We start from the raw sequence: 16,128 nt of genomic DNA on the forward strand, positions 1-16,128 counted from the left end.
ACAGAAAAAAGAATGACTTCTTCTGAGGAGTTTTCACGATTTAGATCAGACTGTGCCAAAAAAAAACAGTTAAAGACAAACGAGAGTGTCGCAGATGTCACTCGTTCTTAAACGGTGGATTTTAAAGATTAGACTGCGATAGTGTGATACTGTGGCCTAAAGTATCCCCTCCTTGTATGATGTGATGCGCACACAAAGAGAACGCATAGGAAAAGGGCTAAAACGACCCAGAAATTATTTTTTGACAAGCACATGTAAATCAGTTTCTGATGTTTTTACAGAATTATTTTCCCCGGATTATATTTTCCCCAGATTACTCTCTTAATTCCTGGGAGTAGCGATCAATGACAAATCCACTCTGTATAGTTTAATTTCTTTTATTACTTCCACTTACATAAAATGATATCAAAAAATCTGTAAAGGTCACTGGTTTTCTCGTTTTACATCGTATTTCACAAAAAACTCACTACGCATCAAATTACAAAGACAGTGAAGCCGTTTTTTGACGCACACGCGCGTCCTCAGTGTCGGGACTTCGTTTCATTTACCGTCGTAAAAATAATAATAAAAAAAGAATTATTTAAATTCACGTAGCTTTACATCACAGGTCGACAGCAACATCTAAAGTTACCTAGACTACACTAAGAAACAAAAACACACATGGAAATACGCGTGACATGCCATGGACACGTTCATTGGAAAAAGGCGAGAATAAAGCAAGCACCCGTTAATAATACAATAGGTTGGAATAATCGCACATTTTAAAGCCTTAAAGTTACGTTGTTGGTTAATATCTCGGTTTATTCGGTCAAAAAAAACAAAAAAACAATACAGCTGAGAATAAAACTCTCGTTTTTTTTGGACTTTCAGGACATCGGGCAGGACGCAGCTGTGTGCCAAGATCAGGCGACTGTAAAAGTTTCAGTAAAATATCATCACTGATATCATCATTATTAATATCTCAGTCTGCTGCATCAGTGGCGTGGCTGAGTGGCGTCGGAGCGCTCGACACCTGAGAGGATGCTGGCCTGTGAGAGATTTTAAAAAAGGCTCATCCACTGCTGTGGCGCGCACACACACATACACACACACACACATACACGCACGCAGAGAGAGATTACAAATAGCAGATTTCCCTGATGTTTATTGTAATTGCGTTAAAATACATGGCACTTGTTTGTCTTTTGTTGCCTTTTGTGCTCTTAAAGACAGTGATTAAAAAATTCTAATCCCACGCGTGCCTGTAATTACGCGCGCCTTCACCGTATAATATACGCACAATTTTGCGCCGATGCCCGGTGTGCGTCCCGCAGAGAAGGAGCGACGCTTTTCCTGCTTTTATGTCGGTCTCGAGGTATGATTAACTACACATTTGTGCTTAAACGCATGTCACTCGGTTTAACCTTACAGTAGACTACAAATGTTACACGAATCAGTCCACGTCCTCAGTATTTGTGAGGTGATAAAAAAATAAGGGAAAAGTATTCATAAAGAAATCTAAAAAAAAAATCAAAAAAAATCAACGGTTATATCAGGCGCAATGTAATTCACGTGTGATGATGGTGGGTGAGTTACCTGCTTTATTAAAAAGTAAAGTATTTTACAGTAAACCCGCAGACGTCGGCGGCGCTCAGCGGCTCGGCTGCTTGTAGTTGCCATTGATCTCCTCCGAGATGTTGACCGCCTCTGCTCCCAGAGGTAACCTGTCACTGTACTCTGAGCCCACCTCGAACTCCTCCGGGTTGGTTTTGGATGAGGATCCGGGGATGGACTCGGTCACCACGCTCCCCTCCGCCTCCCCATCGCCGTCTCCCTCCCCTCCCTCCACCTCTCCTTCACCCTCGCCAGACTCGCTGGGGTTGAAGGTTTTCTCTGACTCCACAAAAGACGCCCTGGGATCAAAATCTCCAGCCATTTGTTTCTCCATCTGATCCGGATTCTGAGCCTTCATGATCAGCTTGTAGGTCTTCCCTTGATACTTGTATAACAAATGGCAGCAGGTGGCACCCAGTAAGGGAACAGTGGCCAGACCGAGTAGGAAAATGCTGACAACAACGATGATAAGCAGGGAGGGAATCTTCTTCCTAGTAGTGAAGACTACTTGGACTTGGCAGTCCTGCCCCCCATAGGTGAGACACAGTGTGTAATTGGTGCCTGGCTTTAAACCATGGAAATGATAGGCATTCACCCCCTCCTCTATGTTGGACCACTGAACAATAGAATGTCCATTTCCTGTGTTGATGCAGAGGTAGAGCATGTCCAGGGTGGATTTAGCAGATGAGGGCTGGTACAAACCTACAGTCTCTTTATTCACTGTTTGCTCATTTTCACTTTGACTGAGGTGAAGGTTAGATTTGCTGTTGGGAAGCTGCAGGGGATTCAGCTGCACTTTGGCCTCTGTCTCCGACACTTCTAATGCAATGACGCCAAAATCAAAAGTGTACTGCTTCAGGTCATCCAGGCTCAGGTTGAAGGCGTGGTTGGAGATGTATTCACTACTGTCTCTCACGCCACACTTGCTTGCAAAGGTGGGGTGTTTTGAAACAATGCCAACCTGCTCTGTGTCGTCACTTTTGTCTGATGAGGAATCGGGACTATTCTTAGTTTTTTCATCAGGTTTAGCCCAGTTGACCACATTGTTTCTGAAGGTCTTGGACTCTGTGGGCTTCTTACCAAATGGAGTGAGCTTGTCCAGAGTAGAATCCAGCACTGAGTTGCTTTTATGTTTTTGGGTGACTGCCATAGCCACTCTAACACTGCTCTCTGCTTTACCTAAATCATTGACCGCAGAGCAGCTGTAATTCCCATCCTCCCTTTTACTCATTCGAGGTATGATGAGAGTGCCGTTTCTAAAGACGAGGAATTGGTTATTGGTTGTTTTATCATTAATAGGCTGATCATTTATCTCTCCGGAGGTTGGCAGGGGGAAGAGATAGTTTTGATTTCCTGCAATCACCTCCCAGTTGACTTGTGGTGCCGGGCTCCCCTTTGTCTCACAGTTTAAGACAACCATGACACCCTCATTAACCTCTGTGTTCTCTGTGTTGGGCTGGTAGGTTATAGTGACAGTGGGGGCCCTACAGTCCAGTTTGGGGATCTTCGTAACCATCGTACCCTTCAGGCTCTCGGGAGCCTCACACAGAATTGTGTTTGGCTCGGGGACAGAAATCTTAGTTGTTGAGATCCAGTCACTGAGCCACTCCAGGCTGCAGGAACACGTGAAAGGGTTGTTGTAAATCTGAAGGTGGGACATGGCGGCGAGAGCACTGAAGGTGCCCTGCACAATGGTGGTGAACTTGTTATTGTTGATGCGAAGTGACCTCAGGTCCTTGAGAGTGGAGAACGCATCCTTTGGAAGGGTCACCATTTCATTGTTGTTCATCTTCAGAAGCTGCAGGGCAGTGAGGTTGTGCAAATCCTCCCATGGAAAGTACACAATTTTGTTGTAACTGATGTCCAGGTTGCGGAGCTGAATCAGGGGAGCCAAGGTGTCTGTCTCTATGGTAACGATTTCATTGTGAGCCAGCCACAGAGAGGTCACCTGAGTGATATTTACGAAGCTTTTACTTTTCAGTAGTTTGATCTTATTGGCAGAAAGGCTCACGGTGGTAACGTTGGACGGGAGACCCACAGGAACCACCAGCAGGTCCTTGTAGGCACAGTCAGCAAACTGGTGGGCAAATTTATCTTGGCAGCTGCAGAGCTCTGGACAGCACTGCACAATGCCAATCACAGTAGTCCACAAAACCAGAAGCACCAGGAGCCTTCTCGCCATTTTCTGCACCTGCAAGTAACAGTCACCAGACATTAGCCAAATGTAAGATTTAATCCGATGTTTGCATGTCCATTACGTGCATTAGAGCAGCGGGGAATGCACTATGCAAGCTTTTATCTCATATCAACCTAATGTGTTTTTTTAAAGGCACCGTGAAAACCATGTTACAAACTAATGGACACAAAGAGAGCAGAAAACAACAACAACACAAAATGAATACAATCACATAAAAGCATCATGTGCAAAAGTTTGGATTTCCGGACACTACAAACTACCACCCCTGCTTATTCTGGTTCACATGCACTTTACAAAGCATGCACATACAATATGATGTAAATCATATTCGCATGAGCGCGTTTTCACATGACTATCACTTCACAGTGCAGACAAACTGACGCTGTGCGTCACGATGAAACCTTTCATTTTTGTTTTATTGTTTCTCCTTTCTTTTTTTTTTTTTAGTTTTTCAGTTAAAACTATATTATTATTATAAGTAGGCTATTATAATTATTATGCATCAATGCTCTGCTCTCAGTATCAGTTTGCACAGCACTGCAGTTTTCCGCACTTGTTCAGGTGTCCTTGCGACTCTGCCCTTCAGCTCAGATATGACTTATGTCCTAGATCTGTATCCATGCATCTATTTATTTTTGTTGCATTAAACGCCTCATTAATCGTAAACATCATCTTACCTGTGTTATGATTACTTCAATGCCTGTGTCTTAAAAACGGAGTTGACAATCCTCTGAAACAAGTTCAATGCTTGGGGGGAAAAAAGTCGAATCTTCATGTGTGGTGGATCCTTTCACATGACATGTGCAGTCGTGGGCAGCGTGGATGAATCAAGGGCGGTGGAGGGAACATATTTTTCCCGAAGAGTCGCTGTTGCAAACCAACGCCGCTTTTTTTCCCCCCTCCTCAGCAGCAGCGAGTGTGGACTCCACTGCGCGTCCACGCCGCCGTGGAGCGACAAAACGAACCGTGAACGCGCAGCCTCTCCCATCTCTCCCCTCACTATTAAAGATACAGAAGCTCCGGCTCCTCCACCCTCAAAGAAAATTCATAATTGAGCACCCCATGTTTAATTTAATAACCCGACCCGACGTCTTTGACCTCATTTGGTTTGTCTGCTGTGTGTATTGTCTTTTAAATTACACTATTCAATAGTTTACAAACGCACTGGCTGATTTCAAGTTTAGTTGCAACAGTTTTCTGCAACAGCCTGGATTAGAACTAACATATATATGTAATAGCATATGTTATTGCAACAATATGTGACACCTTGTTCATTTTAACTCAGTGAATCAGTTGTAACTGAAATAATCTTGCTGGTAAAACACAGTATTATTATTGTTCTTTAACACATTTATGCTGTGGATACAATTGTGTGCATGTATATTGTCATTTATAATGCAGGTGTTAAAATAGATCCTGGTGATTTAAAAATTGCCTATAGATGAAGGCTTTTTGTTATTGTATTGGTCATTATAATTCCTTAAGTATTAATGTTGGTGTTTGAGGAGACGTTTCCTGCCGAAATGCTGCCATCGTGTGGTGTGTCCCAGTATGTGCTCATCGTGTCATCTCATGCAAGGCAAACATCCCTTGGCTAAGAACACAGGACCACAAATTTGTCGATGCGATAATCTGTGTAAAAGTTATTCCCGAAATCATGGATTTCAAGGTTTTACAGTATCCAAAGAAAAGTGGGAGCAGCTAGGCACACGGAAAGAAGCAGGAGAGAGGAAAATAATAATATCGAGGAACAGACTTGGCCATACAGGATTGAACAACACATTATTTCTCATCAATAAACACAATACAGACAGATGTGATCATACATAATTATTATTTATTTTATCTTTTCACTTTTAAGTGATAGTTCAACATTTCGATCCACACTCCATACCAGATGGTGGCGGTAATGCGCCAAATCGTTGTTCGTCTTCACGCAGGTGTTTTTCAATCAGCTGATGACCGCTGATTGCTTCCTCCTCCTCTTCTTTTTTAAGCTTCCTTCAGCCAAAAGTTCCGTGATGTTACTTTGAAGAGAAGCTGCACGAGCCGGGGAACGAACAAAAAAAAGACGCGAAAAACGTGTCGCTGCTTAACTACTGAAACTGTTCCGGGAGGAGGGAACTTGTGGCGGTAATGCACCAACCGCCCTAAAACCTCAAAAAAGAAAGAGGGAACTTTAAAAAAAGAAGCGAAAAAAAGAAAACTACCGCGGCGTGACGTCAGACGCCGAAAAGGTGGTCGGATGCTGTATAAAAATGCAGCAAGGCGCTCCAGGGTGGCGTGTTCGACCTGGTCCAGATTGGTGGCCCGTCCAGAATGGTGAGTAACTGTTGTCAAGTTATCTTAATGAAGCGCTGAGGCTTTCCTAACAATTATGTCGAAAAAGATTCAAAGCTTCGACGCTTCAGTGATGGTGACATCTGGTGGACAACTGAAGCCATAACAACCTCCCAAGAGCACGACTGAAGCACTGACACTGTTTCAATCCCATGTCAGAAATAAACGTTTTGAAAAGACTGCATGGTTATTTAAGTGTTTTGTTCATTCATACTTGCCCATACTGTAAAACATCCCAGATTAAGCCAAATAATAAATCTAAATGATATGAAAGGTTAAATGTTGGTTAAAGGTTTAATTAAAGTATTACAGTTTAATTAATTGAACTGTACTAATGTCCATAACAGGGTAAAAGATCCTTCCTACAAATGATCATGGTATTTGTACTCAGAAAGTTAATTAGTGTTAAGTGTTTTACTCCAGTGTCCAGATAATAGTTTGTCATTGGAGGACTTGTATGGTTGAGGAGTAATGTTTATTCACAGAAGTAGACAGATTATTTGTATTCATAGGTTTTTATTTATTTAGAATAGTATTTTTTCCACTGTAGCAGGCAACAAGTAATTGTACATTTGAGACCCATTTAAAAATGAAAAAAATCTAATTCAATAATGGAAACATAGAATGTCAGCCATGAACTGCATTATACCTTATTTGGTGGTATAAGATCAAAAATGATCCCAAACTTTTGAACGCTGCTTATTGTGTGTACTCGCCATAACAATCACTCTCCAAATCTCCAGATCTCCTCTCACTCTCCAAATCTCCTCACAACCCCATTCTGAGCAGTAATGATGCGTGTTTATAGCTTTAACAGTTAAATCATTGATTTAAATGGGGCTGCAACTAATTCATATTTTCATTAACCTGTGATTTATTTTCATGTTTGGTCCATAAAATGTTAAATGTAGTTCACTATTTGTAAATTCAGTTATATTCTTAAATGATTTGGTTTCAATGATTGCTTAAATGGAGCAAAGAAATGAGGAAATATTCACATTCAACAAAAAAAAATAAAAAATCTGAAACTCTTAAACCAATCCATTATCTAAATGGACAAAAGAAGTTAAAATGGCTGCTGTGCTATGTTAACTCACTGTTCCACTCATTATTATTGTTTTTCACTGGAAAGACTTATTTGTTTTTTTTATGGTAAATGTTTAAAAACAGATTCAGGGTTATACATGTCTTTTATAATTCTACACTTTTAATGCAGTCATTAAAATACAAACTTTTTTTTACAGGAACAACCTGCTTCCTGCTCACGGAGACCGGGTCGGACCCGCCATATACAAAAGCCTGAGGCTGTCAAAAAAAAGGTGAGTGACAACTTTAGAGATAATTTACTACATCAATCAAAATGTTATGGCAAATTTTCATAATGTATTTAACTGATGGCAATATATCATACTAATTTAATCACACATAAGGTTTTTGTGTTTTTAAAGATTGGGGCTGTATGAGGGACTGACATTTCTATACTTGAACTTAAAAGGCATTCCTTTATTCCTAAATCTTAATCAACTTTATTCTACATCACTTGTGATTATGTTTATTTCTTTGTTTCACTGTTAAAATAGAATTTGTGCTGGCAGCAATGTTTTCACTGAAAGTGAGTCTTCATATCTCAGACGGGGTGAACCCTGTTGGTACCTCATACAAACACATTCTAGAACACCTTACCTAGTTATTTTACACCTGTAACAATATGAACTTGAACACTGTCAAGGCTGGAGACTGGACTCAAACATTTTTTTGTTTGTTTGTTTTTTCCCCCCAGATTGATCTTCATGAAGACTGTCAAATAGTAGGTGTCATGATTAAATTCTGGGTGGCCGCTGTGTCCCCACTCTTTCTTGGCCGCCGTGCCTACATCTCTCTGCATTCTCCAACATGGCCACGTTCTTTCAATTCTCCTGCTTTCCATCTGTCAAATAGCTGAGGGTTGTACATGGAGCATTGGCCACAGGTTGGTTTTGTATGTTCCTGTCCACTTTATTGGGTCGTCTGAATTTGTAAGATGTAAATCTGGTCCTTGTTATATTTTTGTGGAACTGCTGAGCGAGTGATTTGAAAGAAGGTGACTGATGGAGTATTTGAAATTCTCTCTCTGGGTTGTGTGTGTGACTGAGATGCCTGGATTGAGTAGTCAAGATGGTCTGAGAATATGATTATGTTCAGCAGTTCACATTAAAGTAGATATGGTGTCTTGAAGGGCTTAGATGCTTGATAAGTTATAATGCACTAACGTTTCCTTTTTAGGTCCGTCTACAAAGGGTGAGTCCATATTTGTTTATTTCTTCTCTGGGGGCTACGTTCTTGGCCTCCATGTGTGGTAGGGTTTGCAGAGTAGGGGAATAAACAAAAGAAAACTTGTGTGTTGGGTTTTTTTGAAAGTGAATGTACTTAGGTGTTGGCAACTGACTTGCTAGTCAAGCTGCCCACAGCTAACTACCGAGTCACACTGACAATTTACATGCAAAGGTAAGAACACGCCTCTCTATGGAGGCGTTTTCTTGCCTTGCCACTGTGCGCTTAAACACTTTTTCTTTCTAACTGTTTCTAAAGACGGTAAGTCACACGCAGGCCGCGGGCCATCGCTCTTCCGGCCGCCGTGTCGATCTGTCCTGGCCCTCCTCGTGCCTTTCCTCACTTCTAAAAGGAAAAACAACTTGAACTGTTTTCTTTAGCACTTAAATATAGTGATGTTGGAGGACCAGATCTTAAATGAGGTTTAAATGGATGTTGGCGTACAGTTAAAGCTAGATGGTAGGAATAAAATTAATGTTGTGCCTTGTACACTCTGTCACAAGGCTTTGACTTCTTGGCCGCTGTGCCTTTTTTTTCTCTCTCTTTTCCATCGTGGCCATTAATCTACAATTAGCCCTAGAACGTTAAAATAGATCCTGGTGATCTACAGTACCTGGCTTTAGATGGCAGCCCTGCCATTGCCTTTGTATGGCCATACGTCCCTTAATGCAAGTAGGCCATGATCGCTAACTGTGCCCGCGCCTTCGTAGCCTACTTGTGTCATTGTACGTCTGGCCTTGCGCGTATAGTCATTTTACATAGGCAAACATGGGTGCCTTCCGCGTCCATGCACAGTAAGTAAACTAACCTGTACTTTTCTTCTAGCATCAGTCAAGAGGAGCACCGACATCCCTGCATGTCCATCTTAATTAGATCGCGTTTTATTTTAGTTAAAATTTCAAATGGTTAGTGCAGTTTTTCTTTCTTGGTTGGCCGCTGTGCCATTACTGTACCTGCTCTGACCTGAATCTTGATTCTTCATGGCCACTGTGTCATGACTGTACTTGGTCTTGGTGTTCATGCCAGTCTATCATTTCTGATCTGTTTTCCTACTAAGTTTTCCTGGTTGTGTGTGTGTGTGTGTGGTGTGTGGTCTCTGTCTGTCTGTCTTGTGTGTCTGGTCTCTGTCTGTCTGTCTTGTGTGTCTGGTCTCTGTCTGTCTGTCTTGTGTGTCTGGTCTCTGTCTGTCTGTCTGTCTGTGTGTGTGTCTGTCTCTGTCTGTCTGTCTTGTGTGTCTGGTCTCTGTCTGTCTGTCTTGTGTGTCTGGTCTCTGTCTGTCTGTCTGTCTGTCTGTCTTGTGTGTCTGGTCTCTGTCTGTCTTGTGTGTCTAGTCTCCGTCTATCTGTCCTGTGTCGCTTTTAGTCTCAACTTAAATGGATGAATTTAAAGTTGATTAGTCTTGAGGCGTCTGATTTCTGCAGGAAATTCTGGTACCTTATTTAAATTAAATTTTGGTCTTGAATCTCAGTTATCATAGCTGCAACTTGGACTGTTGACAAACGTGGAAGCTGATGAATCATGTAGTAAATGCATCAAAGTTTACTGGAGCTTGTCTAAAGTTCTTTCAAAGTGCTGTAAAAATGTAGTAATTGATTATGATGAGCTAGACCAGGTCTTCCTTTATTCCCAACTGGTAATTGCTTTGATAAGATAACTGGTTCCTGATTTGATTATGAAGCTAAGCATTTGATTTATATGCAAGTGTAGTCACATTAGATTGTAGGTGTTATTCAGCCGATGGATAATGTTATGATATTCCACAATTTAGGCAGCTTGTAGAGTCATTAGGAAGATGCTTAATCCCAATGTCTTGGTTGCATGAGAAACTACTGTCTCTTAAATGTGTTGGCAAAGTTCCTCCTCTGATTTCTGTAGACTTGCCCTAAAGTTTCTCTCCGCTTTAACTCTTGTTGAGCTATGCATTAAATGATTCCTCCAACTTGTCTCCATATCACTTTTTTTCTCCCTGCAGCCTTCCACCACCCACTGCTGCTGTTGCATCTGCTAAAGCTAGCCGTATCCTGATTCACTGCATCTTCATGTGTTGGGTAAGAAGTGTCATTAGACTACTAACAATGTAAACACCTTTTAAATGCTTGATCTAATTTACCCAAATGGTTCATCAGTTTAGGACAGAAAATCATTGAATTTGACATTCTTGGGGTCAGTAACCTGATCTCTAAATGTTTGGGAAACCATGCAAAAGATCGTGAGCTCTCTGCATGACCCAACAGCATCGATGTTTGAGTGATTTAATTGCTCAGTTTTTAAATCCGTCAAGATTTTATGAGCTGGGTCTTCTTCACGCAGCAGAGAATAAGGTAAATTGAGTCGACTCGTAACATGGTAAGGCATTTTGTCCTTCCCCTTCTTCTCTGTGTGTGAGGAAATCTGGCCACGGATCCTGACTGAGTGGCATATCATGACTGTGCAGTTTCCAAAATCAGACAAGGATCCATCTGATTTTGTGACTCAGCCTGTGATGATATGCATTAATCTTCCTCCGAAACAAAGGATTTGAATGGACAGGTTTGTAGTGTAAATCACATCACATCACTTGTAGATGGTGAAGCATTTGTTTAAATTGGGGTCAAGCATTTTCAGGTGTCTGCTTTGTCAATACTCTGGTGCCACGTCTTGCTAAACACACGAGAAGCTCTGAATTGTGAAACTGCTGCCTCTTGCAGATGTTACAACAGCAATGGCTGTTGAAAGGCTGCAGGGAGAGAAAAGGAGATCTGAGGACAGGAAAGTGGAATTGATTTCATGCTTAGCAAAATCAGGGTTTCAGCAGAGGACCTTTTTGTGGCGAGGCTACAGAATCAGAAGGAACGTTTGTTTGTCAGTTTTTCATGCAGCTAACCAAGACATTGGGGTTAGCATCATCCCACATGGCTGGCAACGATAGCTTGTAACTGTCAGTGTAGGACAGGAAAGGCAGGTACAGGTTAGGGAGGGCATCCATCGGTGAGCTCTGACTGGATGTGAGGACCTGTCACACTTGACCAGGTGAGCTACCTGAAGATTTGTCATTTGTTTACTTCTTTTTTTTTTCTTTCTTGTGACTGATCAAATTCTTCCTTGTTTTAAAGAGATGAAGGCTGCAGCACATTCCGGGATCAGAGGACTCCATGTTGGACACCACAGCCTGGAGAAGTTCAGTCCTGGATGGCTGCTGTGATGACCTCGCCCAAGATGAACTGACCCTTCTACGACGAAGTCTTCGCCCAAGATGAACCGACCATTCTATGACGAGGACTTAGCTCATGATGAACCGACCATTCTACAACGAGGACTTCGCCCAAGATGAACCGACCCTTCTACGATGACGCCTCTCTTCCACTGAAGTCTTCAGGTACGTTCTTTCAGATGGTACTTAACATGTTTAATCCATATTTACTTGATACTAAAGTATGCTGACTCTTATTTATTTATTTTTTTGTTAGATGTTGGACCTTGCCAAAAACTGTAAACATGCCTCAATGGCTGCTACGTCACTCTGCCCAACAGAACATGGTCAATTTTGGCTTAATGTTAGCTTAATTATTTGATAAAAAATTAGCCTCACCTCAATATTCAAGCTGTGCTTCATTGTGAGCTAGTTATCTGAATTGGCAGCTGTTTTGTCAGGTTACAGCAGTTAAATCATTGGTTTAAATGGGGCTGCAACTAATTTCTATTTTCATTAACCTGTGATTTATTTTCATGTTTGGTCCATAAAATGTTAAATGTTGTTCACTGTTTCTAAATTCAGTTATATTCCTCTAAATTTATTTGGTTTCAATGATTGCTTAAGTAGAGCAAAGAAAGTAGGAAATATTCACATTTAACAAAAAATAAATAAAATCTGAAACTCAAACACTTAAACCAATCCATTATCAAAATAGACAAAACAAGATTAAAAACAAGTTAAAATGGCTGCTGTGCTATGTTAACTCACTGTTCCACTCATTACTATTGAGTTTTTCACTGGAAAGACTTACTTGTTTTTTTTATGTTAAATGTTTAAAAACAGATTCAGGGTTATACATGTCTTTTATAATTCTAAACATTGAATGCAGTCATTAAAATACAAACTTATTCTTTTTTTTAAAGGAACAACCTGCTTCCTGCTCACGGAGACCTGGTCAGACCCGCCATATACAAAAGCCTGAGGCTGTCAAAAAAAAAGGTGAGTGACACCTTTAGAGATAATTTACTACATCATTCAAAATGTTATGGCTAACTTTCATAATGTATTTAACTGATGTGTATGTCATATTAATTTAATCACACATGTATAATAGTTTTTTGTGTTTTTAAAGAGTGTGGCTGTATGAGGGACTGACATTTCTATACATCACTTGTGATTATGTTTATTTCTTTGTTTCACTGTTAGAATAGAATTTGTGCTGGCAGCAATGTTTTCACTGAAAGTGAGTCTTTATATCTCAGGCGGGGTGAACCATGTTTGTACCTCATACAAACACATTCTAGAACACCTTACCTAGTTATTTTACACCTGTAACAATATGAACTTGAACACTGTCAGATTTAGTCACTTTCTTGCTGTCTGTCTGACTCTCTGTCTGTCTCGTGTGTCTGGTCTCCACTTGTCTTGTGTCTCGTCTGTGTCTGGTCTGTCTGTCCTGTGTGTCTCTGTCTGTCTCTCTTCCTGTCTGTCTGTCCTGTGTGTCGGATTTAGTCACTTTTTAGTCTCAACTTAAATGGATGATTTTAAAGTTGATTAGTTTTGAGGTGTCTGATTTCTGAAGGAAATTCTGGTACCTTATTTAAATCAAAGTTTACTGTAGCTTGTCTAAAGTTCTTTCAAAGTGCTGTAAAAATGTAGTAATTGATTATGATGAGCGAGACCAGGTCTTCCTTTATTCCCAACTAGTAATTGCTTTGATAAGATAACTGGTTCTTGATTTGATTATGAAGCTAAACATTTGATTTATATGCAAGTGTAGTCACATTAGATTGTAGGTGTTGTTCAGCCCATGGATAATATTATGATATATTTTAAATCTGGCATTTGTTGGCACACTTTTAATATCCATTGAAGTCTTAAACTTTACGCACTGCCGTCAGCCTTTGTTGTCGTTAACTGAAATAGAATTCAATATTAATGCTGACTTGTCTCACTCTGCCAAGTTTATTTCCCTCTAAAGGAGTTGAACCTTTTTGTGTTCATAGTCTTTTTGCGCGTCATGTTGGGAGGCCTCCCAGCAGGGGATGTTTATCTTCCCCTGCAATACTATGCGTTACTCGCCTTAGGGATGCAGGGCTATCCTGCATAGTTTCTTTCAAGAATTAGATTGTAGGTTGCAGGATTAGAGCGCGTTTCTTTTCTTTAGGAGGACACAAACCTGGCAGAGAGACAACTCGGATTATTTAAATGAAAGTTGCGCCAAATGTTCTAACTTTATATCTTTTGATACAATGACTTGAAATAAAACCTTTATTCTGTGGGCTGAATTCAGACAGAAATCAGACAGACAAGACTGTTGTGTAAGTACCCTCTTGTAGCAGGAGTGAGCAGCTGCAGCTTTTTAATTTATTTTTCGTTATTTGATTTGTTTCTTGGATTTGAGCTTTGTGGTTAACAGTGATCATGTAAACGTGTAAACACAAATGGTCTTTTCCCTGTTATTTGCGAAGCTGGCAGCTGGTTGATATGATAGGACTTTATGGCTTGCCCAAAGTGGGATTTTTGATAGAGCATAGGGTTAACACCTCACCATGCACTAGGTATTTCAGCGAAGTGTCTGTAGTTCGTTATTACTCGTGACTTTCTTTTAAATTTCACAATGTAGGCAGCTTGTAGAGTCATTAGGAAGATGCTTAATCCCAATGTCTTGGTTGCATGAGAAACTACTGTCTCTTAAATGTGTTGGCAAAGTTCCTCCTCTGATTTCTGTAGACTTGCCCTAAAGTTTCTCTCCGCTTTAACTCTTGTTGAGCTATGCATTAAATGATTCCTACAACTTGTCTCCATATCACTTTTTTCTCCCTGCAGCCTTCCACCACCCACTGCTGCTGTTGCATCTGCTAAAGCTAGCCGTATCCTGATTCACTGCGTCTTCATGTGTTGGGTAAGAAGTGTCATTAGACTACTAACAATGTAAACACCTTTTAAATGCTTGATCTAATTTACCCAAATGGTTCATCAGTTTAGGACAGAAAATCATTGAATTTGACATTCTTGGGGTCAGTAACCTGATCTCTAAATGTTTGGGAAACCATGCAAAAGATCGTGAGCTCTCTGCATGACCCAACAGCATCGATGTTTGAGTGATTTAATTGCTCAGTTTTTAAATCCGTCAAGATTTTATGAGCTGGGTCTTCTTCACGCAACAGAGAACAAGGTAAATTGAGTCGACTCGTAACATGGTAAGGCATTTCGTCCTTCCCCTTCTTCTCTGTGTGTGAGGAAATCTGGCCACGGATCCTGACTGAGTGGCATATCATGACTGTGCAGTTTCCAAAATCAGACAAGGATCCATCTGATTTTGTGACTCAGCCTGTCATGATATGCATTTATCTTCCTCCGAAACAAAGGATTTTAATGGACAGGTTTGTAGTGTAAATCACATCACATCACTTGTAGATGGTGAAGCATTTGTTTAAATTGGGGTCAAGCATTTTCAGGTGTCTGCTTTGTCAATACTCTGGTGCCACGTCTTGCTAAACACACGAGAAGCTCTGAATTGTGAAACTGCTGCCTCTTGCAGATGTTACAACAGCAATGGCTGTTGAAAGGCTGCAGGGAGAGAAAAGGAGATCTGAGGACAGGAAAGTGGAATTGATTTCATGCTTAGCAAAATCAGGGTTTCAGCAGAGGACCTTTTTGTGGCGAGGCTACAGAATCAGAAGGAACGTTTGTCTGGGCAACTGGGAGATTTACAGTTTTTCATGCAGCTAACCAAGACATTGGGGTTAGCATCATCCCACATGGCTGGCAACGATAGCTTGTAACTGTCAGTGTAGGACAGGAAAGGCAGGTACAGGTTAGGGAGGGCATCCATCGGTGAGCTCTGACTGGATGTGAGGACCTGTCACACTTGACCAGGTGAGCTACCTGAAGATTTGTCATTTGTTTACTTCTTTTTTTTTTTTCTTGTGACTGATCAAATTCTTCCTTGTTTTAAAGAGATGAAGGCTGCAGCACATTCCTGGATCAGAGGACTCCATGTTGGACACCACAGCCTGGAGAAGTTCTGTCCTGGATGGCTGCGGTGATGACCTCGCCCAAGATGAACCGACCCTTCTACGACGAGGACTTAGCCCAATATGAACCGATCTTTTCCGCCTCTTTTCCACAGAAGTCTTCAGGTACGTTCTTTCAGATGGTACTCAACATGTTAAATCCATATTTACTTAATACTAAAATGTGCTGACTCTTATTTATTCTATATTTTTTTTGTTAGATGTTGGACCTTGCCAAACTGGTCACATGCCTCAAGGGCTGCTACGTCACTCTGCCCAACAGGACATGGTCACCGAGATTTTATTTATTTTTTTTAAATGGACTTTAACCCCCCTGTCCCCACTGACCCACAACCACACATGACAAAACACTTTACATGTGATGCATCACCAGACTAAAATACAGACACTGCTACTTTCAGCCTGTAATGTTAGACATTGAAAACTTGTATTTATTGCCTTCTTTATATCAAGTAAAACTTTTGCTCTTAACTTTA

The 16,128-nt window shown here is 40.9% G+C and overlaps 1 protein-coding gene across 1 annotated transcript; it reads right to left on the reverse strand.

Annotated features, from left to right (window-relative positions):
- Positions 1-361: 361 nt before the first annotated feature.
- On the reverse strand, positions 362-4,769 carry LOC122775993 (immunoglobulin superfamily containing leucine-rich repeat protein 2-like). Its single transcript, XM_044036285.1, has 2 exons — positions 4,468-4,769; positions 362-3,784 (listed from the first exon to the last, which is right to left on the reverse strand). The coding sequence occupies exon 2, from the start codon at positions 3,773-3,775 to the stop codon at positions 1,631-1,633; it is 2,145 nt and encodes a 714-aa protein (XP_043892220.1). The 5' UTR covers positions 3,776-3,784; positions 4,468-4,769; the 3' UTR covers positions 362-1,630.
- Positions 4,770-16,128: the final 11,359 nt, after the last annotated feature.

This window comes from Solea senegalensis, linkage group LG10 (genome assembly GCF_019176455.1).
Source record: "Solea senegalensis isolate Sse05_10M linkage group LG10, IFAPA_SoseM_1, whole genome shotgun sequence".
In the NCBI taxonomy this organism is placed as follows: domain Eukaryota; kingdom Metazoa; phylum Chordata; class Actinopteri; order Pleuronectiformes; family Soleidae; genus Solea; species Solea senegalensis.

Coding starts and splice junctions, on each gene's coding strand:
- LOC122775993 (XM_044036285.1), bottom strand. CDS start 3,775: ATGGCGAGAAGGCTCCTGGTGCTTCTGGTTTTGTGGACTACTGTGATT.